Genomic DNA, 16,369 nt, shown 5'->3' with positions numbered 1-16,369 from the left:
TCTATAGAGGTAATACACTAACACTAATACTAATAATAACACTAATATCAGTAGTATACACACTTACAGTATGGATAATGTATCTGCTGGTTCTATAGAGGTAATACACTAATATATAATAATAACACTAATATCAGTACAATACACACTTACAGTGTGGATAATGTATCTGCTGGTTCTATAGAGGTAATAACTAATAATAACACTAATATCAGCACAATACACACATATAGTATGGATAATGTATCTGCTGGTTCTATAGAGGTAATACACTAATATCTAATAATAACACTAATATAAGCACATTACACACTTACAGTATGGATAATGTATCTGCTGGTCCTATAGAGGTAATACACTAATATCTAATAATAACACTAATATCAGTAGAATACACACATATAGTGTGGATAATGTATCTGCTGGTTCTATAGAGGTAATAACTAATATCTAATAATAACACTAATATCAGTACATTACACACTTACAGTATGGATAATGTATCTGCTGGTTCTATAGAGGTAATATCTAATAATAACACTAATATCAGCACAATACACACTTACAGTATGGATAATGTATCTGCTGGTCCTATAGAGGTAATACACTAATATCTAATAATAACACTAATATCAGTACATTACACACTTATAGTATGGATAATGTATCTGCTGGTCCTATAGAGGTAATACACTAATATCTAATAATAACACTAATATCAGTAGTATACACACTTACAGTATGGATAATGTATCTGCTGGGTCTATAGAGGTAATACACTAATATCTAATAATAACACTAATATCAGTAGTATACACACTTATAGTATAAATAATGTATCTGCTGGTTCTATAGAGGTAATACACTAATATCTAATAATAACACTAATATCAGTAGTATACACACTTATAGTATGGATAATGTATCTGCTGGTCCTATAGAGGTAATATCTAATAATAACACTAATATCAGTACAATACACACTTATAGTATGGATAATGTATCTGCTGGGTCTATAGAGGTAATACACTAATATCTAATAATAACACTAATATCAGTAGTATACACACTTATAGTATGGATAATGTATCTGCTGGTTCTATAGAGGTAATCCACTAATATCTAATACTAATAATAACACTAATATCTAATAATAATACTAATAATATCAGCACAAACCCCTGAAAGGGAAATATGCCAATAAATAGAAAAATAATAACAGCGCTCGGCTTTCCCGCAGGCGCTTAGTGGGACACATGAACACAAGTCACGGCGGCAGACAGCAGTATCGCCCTGTATACATCTGCTTGTTACCCTGACTGAGATTAGTCACCTCGCTGCTTGGTAACGAATCAGGATAATGTCATTCAGCGCACACCCACCCCTTCCCCTCCAAATAATAAAACTGCAGGGGTTCCATCCCCAGGACCCCGCACAGGTGCTGCACAGTGTTTACGTTCCCCAGGCAGAGGGGGGGGCAGTAAAATCCTTCATTCACAGGGGTCCTGGGGTCGGGGCCACCTGCAGCTTTTACTGTTTAGTGAGAGCGGGGGATTTGGATGGAGTTGCCCTGAGACCCTGTAAGTACTGTGCCCCAAACTGACACTGAAAATGGAAACTGGAAGCTGAGGATGGACTTCAGGTGACTTCTGTATATAGCTGCCAGTCCCTCATAGCATTACATTATGTATATAGCTCCTACATATTACACAGCGCTGTACAGAGAATATACAGAGTGTAAGCACCAGAGGAGCTTACACTCAGTATTCCACACCACCCGGACACATGCACTAGGAGGAATTAAAAGTCAGGAGCCAATTATCCTTTCATCGTGTCTTTGGAGTGTGGGAGGAAAAAGGAGCACCTGGGGGAAATGTATGCAAAGACATGTAGCACATACAAACTCCACATAGATAGCGCCTGATTGGACTCAAACTCATACAGAGATGCATCAATACTAACCACTGTGCCACCCTGCTACACTGGACAGACAAGCAGACACAAGGAAAGGTGGCAGCTGTACTATAGCACATTCGGACAACCTGCATCTTGTTGCTGCGGAAGCCCTGAGAGGCTGGTAGTACATGCTGAGACATGGAGGTACGTAACTGCTGGAGAGGCACAGGCAGTCTGTCTCCGTACTATGGGGTCACATCTGATATCATCAGTACTGACAGAGAGCGCAATCCAACTCTTCAGCACTGAGCAGGGCCCTCTCACCTCACTCACACCATCGTCTACCCCAAACTCCCCACATAGGCACCTAACACCTGGTAGCTGACGCCCTGCTGCTTATTGTGAGTGTTATAATCACTAATGTAGTAATGTGTATACACCGTGTCCTTGTCCTGTATTGTACTGTACTGTAAGTCACTGGTGTCTTGTCTATGTACTGTGTGACTCCCTGCTGCTTAGTGTGAGTAATATAATCACTAATGTAGTAATGTGTATACACCGTGTCCTTGTCCTGTACTGTAAGTCACTGGTGTCTTGTGTGCTCATTTGTGTCTATGTACTTTGTGAGGCGCTGCAGAACCCTTGTGGCGCCTTAGAAATAAAGGATAATAATATACATACACACATACATAGATTAATAGTCATGTACACGCTACTGATATGTCACATTATGTAGGACTTGCAGACAGTGTGGGGGGGGGTCACACACCCTTTGTCCAGGCTACTAAAGGGTTACAGCAGCGCCTGGGGCTGTTGTAGTTTATAGAGCGCTCTCTTTCATCTTCCTCTGACAGCTCAGTGCTCTATAATATCACTTCTACAGGAGCCTCCCATGTAGATACCATCACACAGAGTATGGGGAGGTCCCTGCACACTTCCCAATGATGTGTGACCCATCCCCACACACAGCTCCCAGTGTTACACGTCGGTACACACACAGCTCCCAGTGTTACCCAGTACACACAGCTCCCAGTGTTACACAGTACACGCACAGCTCCCAGTGTTACACGGAACACGCACAGCTTCCAGTGTTACACAGTACACACACAGCTCCCAGTGTTACACAGTACACACACAGCTCCCAGTGTTACCCAGTACACACACAGCTCCCAGTGTTACACAGTACACACACAGCTCCCAGTGTTACACAGTACACACACAGTTCCCAGTGTTACACAGTACACACACAGCTCCCAGTGTTACACAGTACACACACAGCTCCCAGTGTTACACGTCGGTACACACACAGCTCCCAGTGTTACACGTCGGTATACACACAGCTCCCAGTGTTACACAGTACACACACAGCTCCCAGTGTTACACGTCGGTACACACACAGCTCCCAGTGTTACACGTCGGTACACACACAGCTCCCAGTGTTACACAGTACACACACAGTTCCCAGTGTTACACAGTACACACACAGCTCCCAGTGTTACACAGTACACACACAGCTCCCAGTGTTACACCTCGGTACACACACAGCTCCCAGTGTTACACCTCGGTACACACACAGCTCCCAGTGTTACACCTCGGTACACACACAGCTCCCAGTGTTACACCTCGGTACACACACAGCTCCCAGTGTTACACCTCGGTACACACACAGCTCCCAGTGTTACACCTCGGTACACACACAGCTCCCAGTGTTACACCTCGGTACACACACAGCTCCCAGTGTTACACCTCGGTACACACACAGCTCCCAGTGTTACACCTCGGTACACACACAGCTCCCAGTGTTACACGTCGGTACACACACAGCTCCCAGTGTTACACGTCGGTACACACACAGCTCCCAGTGTTACACGTCGGTAGACACACAGCTCCCAGTGTTACACAGTACACACACAGCTCCCAGTGTTACACGTCGGTACACACACAGCTCCCAATGTTACACAGTACACACACAGCTCCCAGTGTTACACAGTACACGCACAGCTCCCAGTGTTACACGGAACACGCACAGCTTCCAGTGTTACACAGTACACACACAGCTCCCAGTGTTACACAGTACACACACAGCTCCCAGTGTTACCCAGTACACACACAGCTCCCAGTGTTACACAGTACACACACAGCTCCCAGTGTTACACAGTACACACACAGTTCCCAGTGTTACACAGTACACACACAGCTCCCAGTGTTACACAGTACACACACAGCTCCCAGTGTTACACGTCGGTACACACACAGCTCCCAGTGTTACACGTCGGTATACACACAGCTCCCAGTGTTACACAGTACACACACAGCTCCCAGTGTTACACGTCGGTACACACACAGCTCCCAGTGTTACACGTCGGTACACACACAGCTCCCAGTGTTACACAGTACACACACAGTTCCCAGTGTTACACAGTACACACACAGCTCCCAGTGTTACACGTCGGTACACACACAGCTCCCAGTGTTACACAGTACACACACAGCTCCCAGTGTTACACCTCGGTACACACACAGCTCCCAGTGTTACACCTCGGTACACACACAGCTCCCAGTGTTACACCTCGGTACACACACAGCTCCCAGTGTTACACCTCGGTACACACACAGCTCCCAGTGTTACACCTCGGTACACACACAGCTCCCAGTGTTACACCTCGGTACACACACAGCTCCCAGTGTTACACCTCGGTACACACACAGCTCCCAGTGTTACACCTCGGTACACACACAGCTCCCAGTGTTACACCTCGGTAGACACACAGCTCCCAGTGTTACACGTCGGTACACACACAGCTCCCAGTGTTACACGTCGGTACACACACAGCTCCCAGTGTTACACGTCGGTACACACACAGCTCCCAGTGTTACACGTCGGTACACACACAGCTCCCAGTGTTACACGTCGGTACACACACAGCTCCCAGTGTTACACTTCGGTACACACACAGCTCCCAGTGTTACACTTCGGTACACACACAGCTCCCAGTGTTACACGTCGGTACACACACAGCTCCCAGTGTTACACGTCGGTAGACACACAGCTCCCAGTGTTACACAGTACACACACAGCTCCCAGTGTTACACGTCGGTACACACACAGCTCCCAATGTTACACAGTACACACACAGCTCCCAGTGTTACACGTCGGTACACACACAGCTCCCAGTGTTACACGTCGGTACACACACAGCTCCCAGTGTTACACGTCGGTACACACACAGCTCCCAGTGTTACACGTCGGTACACACACAGCTCCCAGTGTTACACGTCGGTACACACACAGCTCCCAGTGTTACACTTCGGTACACACACAGCTCCCAGTGTTACACGTCGGTACACACACAGCTCCCAGTGTTACACGTCGGTAGACACACAGCTCCCAGTGTTACACAGTACACACACAGCTCCCAGTGTTACACGTCGGTACACACACAGCTCCCAGTGTTACACAGTACACACACAGCTCCCAGTGTTACACGTCGGTACACACACATCTCCCAGTGTTACACGTCGGTACACACACAGCTCCCAGTGTTACACGTCGGTACACACACAGCTCCCAGTGTTACACAGTACACACACAGCTCCCAGTGTTACACAGTACACACACAGCTCCCAGTGTTACACGTCGGTACACACACAGCTCCCAGTGTTACACGTCGGTACACACACAGCTCCCAATGTTACACGTCGGTACACACACAGCTCCCAGTGTTACACGTCGGTACACACACAGCTCCCAGTGTTACACGTCGGTACACACACAGCTCCCAGTGTTACACGTCGGTACACACACAGCTCCCAGAGTTACACGTCGGTACACACACAGCTCCCAGTGTTACACGTCGGTACACACACAGCTCCCAGTGTTACACGTCGGTACACACACAGCTCCCAGTGTTACACGTCGGTACACACACAGCTCCCAGTGTTACACGTCGGTACACACACAGGTCCCAGTGTTACACGTCGGTACACACACAGGTCCCAGTGTTACACGTCGGTACACACACAGGTCCCAGTGTTACACGTCGGTACACACACAGGTCCCAGTGTTACACGTCGGTACACACACAGCTCCCAGTGTTACACGTCGGTACACACACAGCTCTCAGTGTTACACGTCGGTACACACACAGCTCCCAGTGTTACACGTCGGTACACACACAGCTCCCAGTGTTACATGTCGGTACACACACAGCTCCCAGTGTTACATGTCGGTACACACACAGCTCCCAGTGTTACACAGTACACACACAGCTCCCAGTGTTACATGTCGGTACACACACAGCTCCCAGTGTTACATGTCGGTACACACACAGCTTCCAGTGTTACACGTCGGTACACACACAGCTTCCAGTGTAATGGAGCATACACACGGTCAGATTTGTCAGACCTGTCAGATTTGTCAGATGAACGACTGAACGATTGAACGATTTGAACGATTTTACCAAAGTTTTGAACGATTTGAACGATTTTTGACTACATTAAAATGAATGGAATCGTCCAAGTCTGACTGCAAACCCATCAGATGTCAGATATCGTTATCTGACAAACGGGAACGCGCATCGTTGATCGTCCATCGTTCAGGCATGTCAGATATGAACGATTTTCCTTCAGATATGAACGACTGAACGATTTTTAAATCGTTATCGTTCATATCTGAAGGAAAAATCTGATCGTGTGTATGCACCATTACACGTTGGTACACACACAGCTCCCAGTGTTACACGTCGGTACACACACAGCTCCCAGTGTTACACCTCGGTACACACACAGCTCCCAGTGTTACACCTCGGTACACACACAGCTCCCAGTGTTACACGTCGGTACACACACAGCTCCCAGTGTTACACAGTACACACACAGGTCCCAGTGTTACACGTCGGTACACACACAGCTCCCAGTGTTACACGTCGGTACACACACAGCTCCCAGTGTTACACGTCGGTACACACACAGCTCCCAGTGTTACACGTCGGTACACACACAGCTCCCAGTGTTACACGTCGGTAACCAGACAGCTCAGTTGCAAAGACTCAGCCTGCGGAACAAGTCCCAACGTCCCTGGAATGCTGAACGTGTACCTGTTACTGTGCACCTACCCATAATCATGGCACAGAGAGAAATCTACATATACCCCGTCTACAGAGGACGCCTCTATATACCACATCCTGCAGGAAAATAAATACATCTATTGGTGTCTTTCATGCTCATGTAATGAGTGCAGTGCAAATGCCTATATGTGAGCTTGTTAAAGCCCCCCCAGGATTCTCATGCGTCTGGCAGGACTGTTGTTTTGGGAAACACTAGCGCCCCCCTCCATAGTGTGGCTGTAAGTGGCCGTACATCTGCGACGGAAAGCAGGAGGGTTTTGAAAACAGCATAAGAGGTGCCAGGGCATTGGATACCCCTCAATAGATGGTGTGGGCATCTCCCAGCGTACAGCCTGGACCCCAATGATCTGGTATGGCAGGAAAGCAGATCCTACCATGACCAACATCCAACATTGGAGGGTCTGTTATCATTAGGACCTGGCAGGTTAGCGCGCAGGCAAATAAAGTATCACGTGCGTGTCGCCAGCAATGCCTACAGAACGGTAACCTGACAACATGACGGGCAGATATCAGCCCTGACGCGTTTCAGCAAATTCTTATCTATCCTATCCTGACCAGAATACCCCCACACCCCCCTTCATATACACAGCAGTGTGGGTGAGATATACACAGGCAAAAATGAAAAGCTCACCACTTACCGGCTGTATCGGAGAGTCCTATGTACTCAGTCAGTGAGGGTGAGCGCACCTATATTACAGGGTCACCTGATATAAACACAGCTCCCTACTGTGGGGATCAGACATGCGTACCTAGGTACAGTATAGGACCCTACGTTATCGTTGCAGATCCAGTTTTACTTACTCTACACTAAACCAGTGGAAATGTTTATTTGGAAGTTCTAAAAAAAAGTTAATAAATCCCATAAACGTAAAATATAAATTAGAATGTACAGTCAGAGAATTCTTAAAACTGAATAAGACAGACATAGAGGATTAAGGCAGAGTGCGATTGCTGAATGAGCCCCAATTCTCACGTGCACAGCCGCGGATGCGCACAGAAGGGGGGCACAAAGTTCTCACAAGCTACAGACATGCAGGGAGCAGAGGTCACTCACCAACAACCTGGATGATGTCCGCCAGGAGGACGCCATCTGTCACATCTTGCTGCAGGTCCTTGATCAGACGCTTGTGTCCAGACTTCGCCAGGTAGTGGTTGGCCCAGTCCGTGTAGATCTGAAAAGGAGCGAGGGAGAGGTCAGTACAGCCCGGGCAGATCTCCCATCTCATCAGCGGGCGCAGAGATCCAGCACAGTGCCGGGGACATTAGCATTCAGGACATGTTACACATCTACATTCACTCCACTACCAAGTCCTTTTCTTCTGCCGAGGTCCCTGACATCAGAGCTGAGGATGAGGCCAGTGAATGAGGAGCCCGCAGTGGCAGCGCCAGTCTTTAGCTTGCAGCCCGTCCTTCCCTGAATTGCTGGGGAGATTAGCAGCTCCCTCCTGTAGCAATGGGCTAATGTGTTTGTTTTCAAACTCCCCAATCACCACATGGGCCGCTGCTATAAAGCCACACGCTGCGTCCATCACACTGCACCCATTATGTCTATAGCCGCTCTACCGCAGGCTGCTGCGCTCCCTCACACAGGTGTAATGCTCTGCAGCCTGCGTGTGACCTGTACATACAGTCTGCAGCACCTTCTATACCTCTGGCTGCTTAGCTTATAAAACCATACGCCGGACGGCGCTTCTGATAACCAAGAACCCCTCTGAGGAACAGGAACTATGCACCATACATTAGGCTGCAGATTATTATGCTCTATAGCATTAGCTCGGATTGAGGGGTCTCATTATTTCAGCATTTTTCGCCCTCTTGATTTCGCTATGATGGCATACAGTAGGTCATGTTATTGGGCGGTTTCGGCGAGGCGATAACTCCCATCAGTATTGTTTTTGGCGTCTTTGATCAGCCACTGTGCATGTGTAAAACAGGGAAAGACGCCATTACAGTCAGTCATTGCGCACTTTGCTCTACACCATGGAGCAGGAGGAAAACCTGTTTGTTAGTTTACTAAATAGACCCCTAAACCTGGAAGTACTTGTATGTTTCCTTTCACTTTACTGTATCACCAGCGCACACACAATACACGACGCCACACAATTAATTAACTAGTGACATCACTGAGGCATGAGGTGCTAAGTGTGCCTCTCAGTGAGTTCCTAGTGACATTAGTGAGGCATAAGGTGCTAAGTGTGACTCTCAGTGAGTTCCTAGTGACATCAGTGAGGCATGAGGTGCTAAGTGTGCCTCTCAGTGAGTTCCTAGTGACATCAGTGAGGCATGAGGTGCTAAGTGTGCCTCTCAGTGAGTTCCTAGTGACATCAGTGAGGCATGAGGTGCTAAGTGTGCCTCTCAGTGAGTTCCTAGTGACATCACTGAGGCTTGAGGTGCTAAGTGTGCCTCTCAGTGCGTTCCTAGTGAAATCAGTGAGGCATGAGGTGCTAAGTGTGCCTCTCAGTGCGTTCCTAGTGACATCACTGAGGCATGAGGTGCTAAGTGTGCCTCTCAGTGCGTTCCTAGTGACATCAGTGAGGCATGAGGTGCTAAGTGTGCCTCTCAGTGCGTTCCTAGTGACATCAGTGAGGCATGAGGTGCTAAGTGTGCCTCTCAGTGAGTTCCTAGTGACATCAGTGAGGCATGAGGTGCTAAGTGTGCCTCTCAGTGAGTTCCTAGTGACATCAGTGAGGCATGAGGTGCTAAGAGTGCCTCTCAGTGAGTTCCTAGTGACATCACTGAGGCATGAGGTGCTAAGTGTGCCTCTCAGTGAGTTCCTAGTGACATCACTGAGGCATGAGGTGCTAAGTGTGCCTCTCAGTGAGTTCCTAGAGACATCACTGAGGCATGAGGTGCTAAGTGTGCCTCTCAGTGAGTTCCTAGTGAAAGGTATAGGCTGCATTATCATACATGTTGGTTCGAGAATCCGCGTGGCTTACCACAAATGTGCGCGGGTGAAATGTACGCATTACTATTATGCAGATGGGGAACATAGGATTAATTTTATCCATCCGTCCAATGAATGGACAACGGACACTCAGATAAAATATTAAAATACGATGATGAATAAAAAACAACATTTTATAAGCAATAGCGACCAATCACACAGAGCATGGCGACTACATGTGTGTGCGTTACGTGTGTCTGTATAACGGTGTATGGTGCGTGACTCTCTGAGGTGCAGAGTGAGGGTAACAACAAAAAGAATTAGTTTAGGAATCAGTGATTTGTATGTTTGTGGTGTGCCTGGTGTGTCATTTATTGATGTGTGTGTGTGTCATTAGTGTCAATTAATGTATGTGAACATGTGTGGTGTGTGAGATTGGATTAGTGGGCGATTCTGCATTGTTGTTGCAGTGTAAGTTCAGTAAAGCTGCACTCAGGCCTGACAGATCCTACACACACACGACACACACAAACGACACACACACAATGACACACACAATCACACACACACAATGACACACACACACCATGACACACACACAATGACACACACACACCATGACACACACACACCATGACACACACACACCATGACACACACAATGACACACGAGGTTTGTAGCCTCCCAGGACGGGACTAATACAAGGTGTCATGCACAATGCACGTTATGAGGTTTGTTGTCAAACGTTTGAAACTATAAAAATGAAGGCGTCGATTCAATTCAACGCGCATTGAATAGCGCCGGGAGGGAGCTTCCAGAGATATTTAATTCAGTGCACTGCTAAGGATTTACTTAGTCAGAGAATGCCCGTTCTGGTGACTAAGTACATTGTATAAGGCATTCTCTGACAATACAGAACACTGAATACCTGCGGGAGCTCCCTCCTGACTCTATTCAAATCGTGTTGAGTTGAATCGAGCCCTTTGATGATTTAAAGAGAGTGAATCACACTGGACGAGATGTATCAATCCATACTACAGTTTGTCTGAGCTGACATTCATAAAAATGCAGCCAATGAATTCATTATGAACAGTGCCTCGTGCCTCTGAGATGTCATTAAATGAATAGGCTGCATTCTCCATAACATTGGGGCACTACACTATGGCCGGAGGCAGCTCGCAGGTCTGAAGGGTGTTTTTTATTTTTTTTGATCGGCCTTCTGACCACTCGCTAAGCTGTGGGTGACCATGGCCTCCCCTATCTCTTCCCTGGCCCTTCCCCATGAGGCCATGGCCCTCTCTCAGGTGCACTATATTATGTCCCTATTTATCCCCAGCATCTCCTGGCCTCCCCTATCTCTTCCCTGGCCCTTCCCCATGAGGCCATGGCCCTCTCTCAGGTGCACTATATTATGTCCCTATTTATCCCCAGCATCTCCTGGCCTCCCCTATCTCTTCCCTGGCCCTTCCCCATGAGGCCATGTCCCTCTCTCAGGTGCACTATATTATGTCCCTATTTATCCCCAGCATCTCCTGGCCTCCCCTATCTCTTCCCTGGCCCTTCCCCATGAGGCCATGGCCCTCTCTCAGGTGCGCTATATTATGTCCCTATTTATCCCCAGCATCTCCTGGTCTCCCCTATCTCTTCCCTGGCCCTTCCCCATGAGGCCATGGCCCTCTCTCAGGTGCACTATATTATGCCCCTATTTATCCCCAGCATCTCCTGGCCTCCCCTATCTCTTCCCTGGCCCTTCCCCATGAGGCCATGGCCCTCTCTCAGGTGCACTATATTATGTCCCTATTTATCCCCAGCATCTCCTGGCCTCCCCTATCTCTTCCCTGGCCCTTCCCCATGAGGCCATGGCCCTCTCTCAGGTGCGCTATATTATGTCCCTATTTATCCCCAGCATCTCCTGGCCTCCCCTATCTCTTCCCTGGCCCTTCCCCATGAGGCCATGGCCCTCTCTCAGGTGCACTATATTATGTCCCTATTTATCCCCAGCATCTTCTGGCCTCCCCTATCTCTTCCCTGGCCCTTCCCCATGAGGCCATGGCCCTCTCTCAGGTGCACTATATTATGTCCCTATTTATCCATAACATTGGGGCACTACACTATGGCCGGAGGCAGCTCGCAGGTCTGAAGGGTGTTTTTTATTTTTTTTGATCGGCCTTCTGACCACTCGCTAAGCTGTGGGTGACCATGGCCTCCCCTATCTCTTCCCTGGCCCTTCCCCATGAGGCCATGGCCCTCTCTCAGGTGCGCTATATTATGTCCCTATTTATCCCCAGCATCTCCTGGCCTCCCCTATCTCTTCCCTGGCCCTTCCCCATGAGGCCATGGCCCTCTCTCAGGTGCACAATATTATGTCCCTATTTATCCCCAGCATCTCCTGGCCTCCCCTATCTCTTCCCTGGCCCCTCCCCATGAGGCCATGGCCCTCTCTCAGGTGCACTATATTATGTCCCTATTTATCCCCAGCATCTCCTGGCCTCCCCTATCTCTTCCCTGGCCCTTCCCCATGAGGCCATGTCCCTCTCTCAGGTGCACTATATTATGTCCCTATTTATCCCCAGCATCTCCTGGCCTCCCCTATCTCTTCCCTGGCCCTTCCCCATGAGGCCATGGCCCTCTCTCAGGTGCACTATATTATGTCCCTATTTATCCCCAGCATCTCCTGGTCTCCCCTATCTCTTCCCTGGCCCTTCCCCATGAGGCCATGGCCCTCTCTCAGGTGCACTATATTATGCCCCTATTTATCCCCAGCATCTCCTGGCCTCCCCTATCTCTTCCCTGGCCCTTCCCCATGAGGCCATGGCCCTCTCTCAGGTGCACTATATTATGTCCCTATTTATCCCCAGCATCTCCTGGCCTCCCCTATCTCTTCCCTGGCCCTTCCCCATGAGGCCATGGCCCTCTCTCAGGTGCACTATATTATGTCCCTATTTATCCATAACATTGGGGCACTACACTATGGCCGGAGGCAGCTCGCAGGTCTGAAGGGTGTTTTTTATTTTTTTTGATCGGCCTTCTGACCACTCGCTAAGCTGTGGGTGACCATGGCCTATATTATGTCCCTATTTATCCCCAGCATCTCCTGGCCTCCCCTATCTCTTCCCTGGCTCTTCCCCATGAGGCCATGGCCCTCTCTCAGGGGCGGTATATTATGTCCCTATTTATCCCCAGCATCTCCTGGCCTCTCCTATCTCTTCCCTGGCTCTTCCCCATGAGGCCATGGCCCTCTCTCAGGGGCGCTATATTATGTTCCTATTTATCCCCAGCATCTCCTGGCCTCCCCTATCTCTTCCCTGCCTTCCCCATGAGGCCATGGCCCTCTCTCAGGTGCGGTATATTATGTCCCTATTTATCCCCAGCATCTCCTGGCCTCCCCTATCTCTTCCCTGGCCCTTCCCCATGAGGCCATGGCCCTCTCTCAGGTGCACTATATTATGTCCCTATTTATCCCCAGCATCTCCTGGCCTCCCCTATCTCTTCCCTGGCCCTTCCCCATGAGGCCATGGCCCTCTCTCAGGTGCACTATATTATGCCCCTATTTATCCCCAGCATCTCCTGGCCTCCCCTATCTCTTCCCTGGCCCTTCCCCATGAGGCCATGGCCCTCTCTCAGGTGCGCTATATTATGTCCCTATTTATCCCCAGCATCTCCTGGCCTCCCCTATCTCTTCCCAATGATGCCATGGCCGTCTCTAAGGTGCACTATATTATGTCCCTATTTAAAAAATGGGGGTGGGGGCAATGCTCTCTCTGGCACAGGGCATCAAAAAGTCTAGTTACGGCTCTGATAATGATACGGACACAGAATACATCACAACCATCACTGTAGGGCATTCAGTACACAGGACGGTGAGTAACCAGCATGGGGTACACAGTGACTAAGCCGCAGACAGAATGGCAGCCTGTGACCAACATGAGTCACTACAACACCAGGCCCTGGAGATAAGAGTATCCAGCCCAATATAATATACTATGAAAGGGTCCCAGGATCACACAGCACCACACCTGCCAGGAGGACGGAGGACGGCGCTCATTCCCATCAGTTACCTCGGTAACACGGCGTGCCGTAATCAGGCGCTGCTGCCCTCCCCGGGGTGATCTCTAGCTATGAGGGGTGTTGGTGTATTTACATACAAGTGTGATGTCATGTAATGTGGTTGTACCCATGGGCAGAGAGTGACGGAGGATAATGGCCCCAGGCTGGTGATCAGCGCGGTCAGTACACGATGGCGGTTCCCCCGTTACAAGTGTCAGGTTACTGTAACAAGGATCCGGCCTGTTCTGTGCGCAACATGAAAACACATTCCCCAGGGCCAGGCTCATCACTGTGACTCATGTCCTGCACAGGGGGGGCTGAGAGCTGCTGTACGGTCAGCTGACGGGGGGGGGGGGGCTGTCACAACAATGGGATAGGAGTGTCCAGCCCCACACATGGAGAGAAGAGGTCACAGAGTATCTGTCACTGCCCGGATACCACATCAGTCATTATACTGTACATAGTGCCAACAGCAGCATTATAACCACACCGTGTGACTGTCATTATACTGTACATAGTGCCAACAGCAGCATTATAACCACACCGTGTGACTGTCATTATACTGTACATAGTGCCAACAGCAGCATTATAACCACACCGTGTGACTGTCATTATACTGTACATGGTGCCAACAGCAGCATTATAACCACACCGTGTGACTGTCATTATACTGTACATGGTGCCAACAGCAGCATTATAACCACACCGTGTGACTGTCATTATACTGTACATGGTGCCAACAGCAGCATTATAACCACCCCGTGTGACTGTCATTATACTGTACATGGTGCCAACAGCAGCATTATAACCACACCGTGTGACTGTCATTATACTGTACATAGGGCCAACAGCAGCATTATAACCACACCGTGTGACTGTCATTATACTGTACATAGGGCCAACAGCAGCATTATAACCACACCGTGTGACTGTCATTATACTGTACATGGTGCCAACAGCAGCATTATAACCACACCGTGTGACTGTCATTATACTGTACATGGTGCCAACAGCAGCATTATAACCACACCGTGTGACTGTCATTATACTGTACATAGTGCCAACAGCAGCATTATAACCACACCGTGTGACTGTCATTATACTGTACATAGTGCCAACAGCAGCATTATAACCACCCCGTGTGACTGTCATTATACTGTACATGGTGCCAACAGCAGCATTATAACCACACCGTGTGACTGTCATTATACTGTACATGGTGCCAACAGCAGCATTATAACCACCCCGTGTGACTGTCATTATACTGTACATGGTGCCAACAGCAGCATTATAACCACACCGTGTGACTGTCATTATACTGTACATAGGGCCAACAGCAGCATTATAACCACACCGTGTGACTGTCATTATACTGTACATAGGGCCAACAGCAGCATTATAACCACACCGTGTGACTGTCATTATACTGTACATGGTGCCAACAGCAGCATTATAACCACACCGTGTGACTGTCATTATACTGTACATGGTGCCAACAGCAGCATTATAACCACACCGTGTGACTGTCATTATACTGTACATAGTGCCAACAGCAGCATTATAACCACACCGTGTGACTGTCATTATACTGTACATAGTGCCAACAGCAGCATTATAACCACACCGTGTGACTGTTATTATACTGTACATAGTGCCAACAGCAGCATTATAACCACACCGTGTGACCGTCATTATACTGTACATGGTGCCAACAGAAGCATTATAACCACACCGTGTGACTGTCATTATACTGTACATAGGGCCAACAGCAGCATTATAACCACACCGTGTGACCGTCATTATACTGTACATGGTACATGGTGCCAACAGCAGCATTATAACCACACCGTGTGACTGTCATTATACTGTACATAGGGCCAACAGCAGCATTATAACCACACCATGTGACTGTCATTATACTGTACATGGTACATGGTGCCAACAGCAGCATTATAACCACACCGTGTGACTGTCATTATACTGTACATGGGGCCAAACAGCAGCATTATAACCACACCGTGTGACTGTCATTATACTGTACATAGGGCCAACAGCAGCATTATAACCACACCGTGTGACTGTCATTATACTGTACATGGTGCCAACAGCAGCATTATAACCACACCGTGTGACTGTCATTATACTGTACATAGTGCCAACAGCAGCATTATAACCACACCGTGTGACTGTCATTATACTGTACATGGTGCCAACAGCAGAATTATAACCACACCGTGTGACTGTCATTATACTGTACATGGTGCCAACAGGAGCATTATAACCACACCGTGTGACTGCTCATTATACTGTACATGGTGCCAACCGGCAGCATTATAACCACAACGTGTGACTGTCATTATACTGTACATAGTGCCAACAGCAGCATTATAACCACACCGTGTGACTGTCATTATA

General features: G+C 48.4%; 1 protein-coding gene across 10 annotated transcripts in view; it reads right to left on the bottom strand.

Annotated features, from left to right (window-relative positions):
- NAV2 (neuron navigator 2) overlaps window positions 1–16,369 on the bottom strand; it is a 637,654-nt gene that overhangs the window by 214,548 nt on the left and 406,737 nt on the right. For all 10 annotated transcript variants that reach the window (XM_088458930.1, XM_088458933.1, XM_088458923.1 and 7 more), the window contains one exon: window positions 8,077–8,194. In XM_088458930.1, coding sequence (XP_088315056.1) covers window positions 8,077–8,194 — 118 coding nt within the window. The remainder of the gene's footprint in view (window positions 1–8,076; window positions 8,195–16,369) is intronic.

Source organism: Taudactylus pleione, unplaced genomic scaffold (genome assembly GCF_031769625.1).
Source record: "Taudactylus pleione unplaced genomic scaffold, aTauple2 ptg000875l, whole genome shotgun sequence".
NCBI classification, from domain to species: Eukaryota; Metazoa; Chordata; class Amphibia; order Anura; family Myobatrachidae; genus Taudactylus; species Taudactylus pleione.
This window is presented reverse-complemented; position numbering and strand designations above follow the sequence as displayed.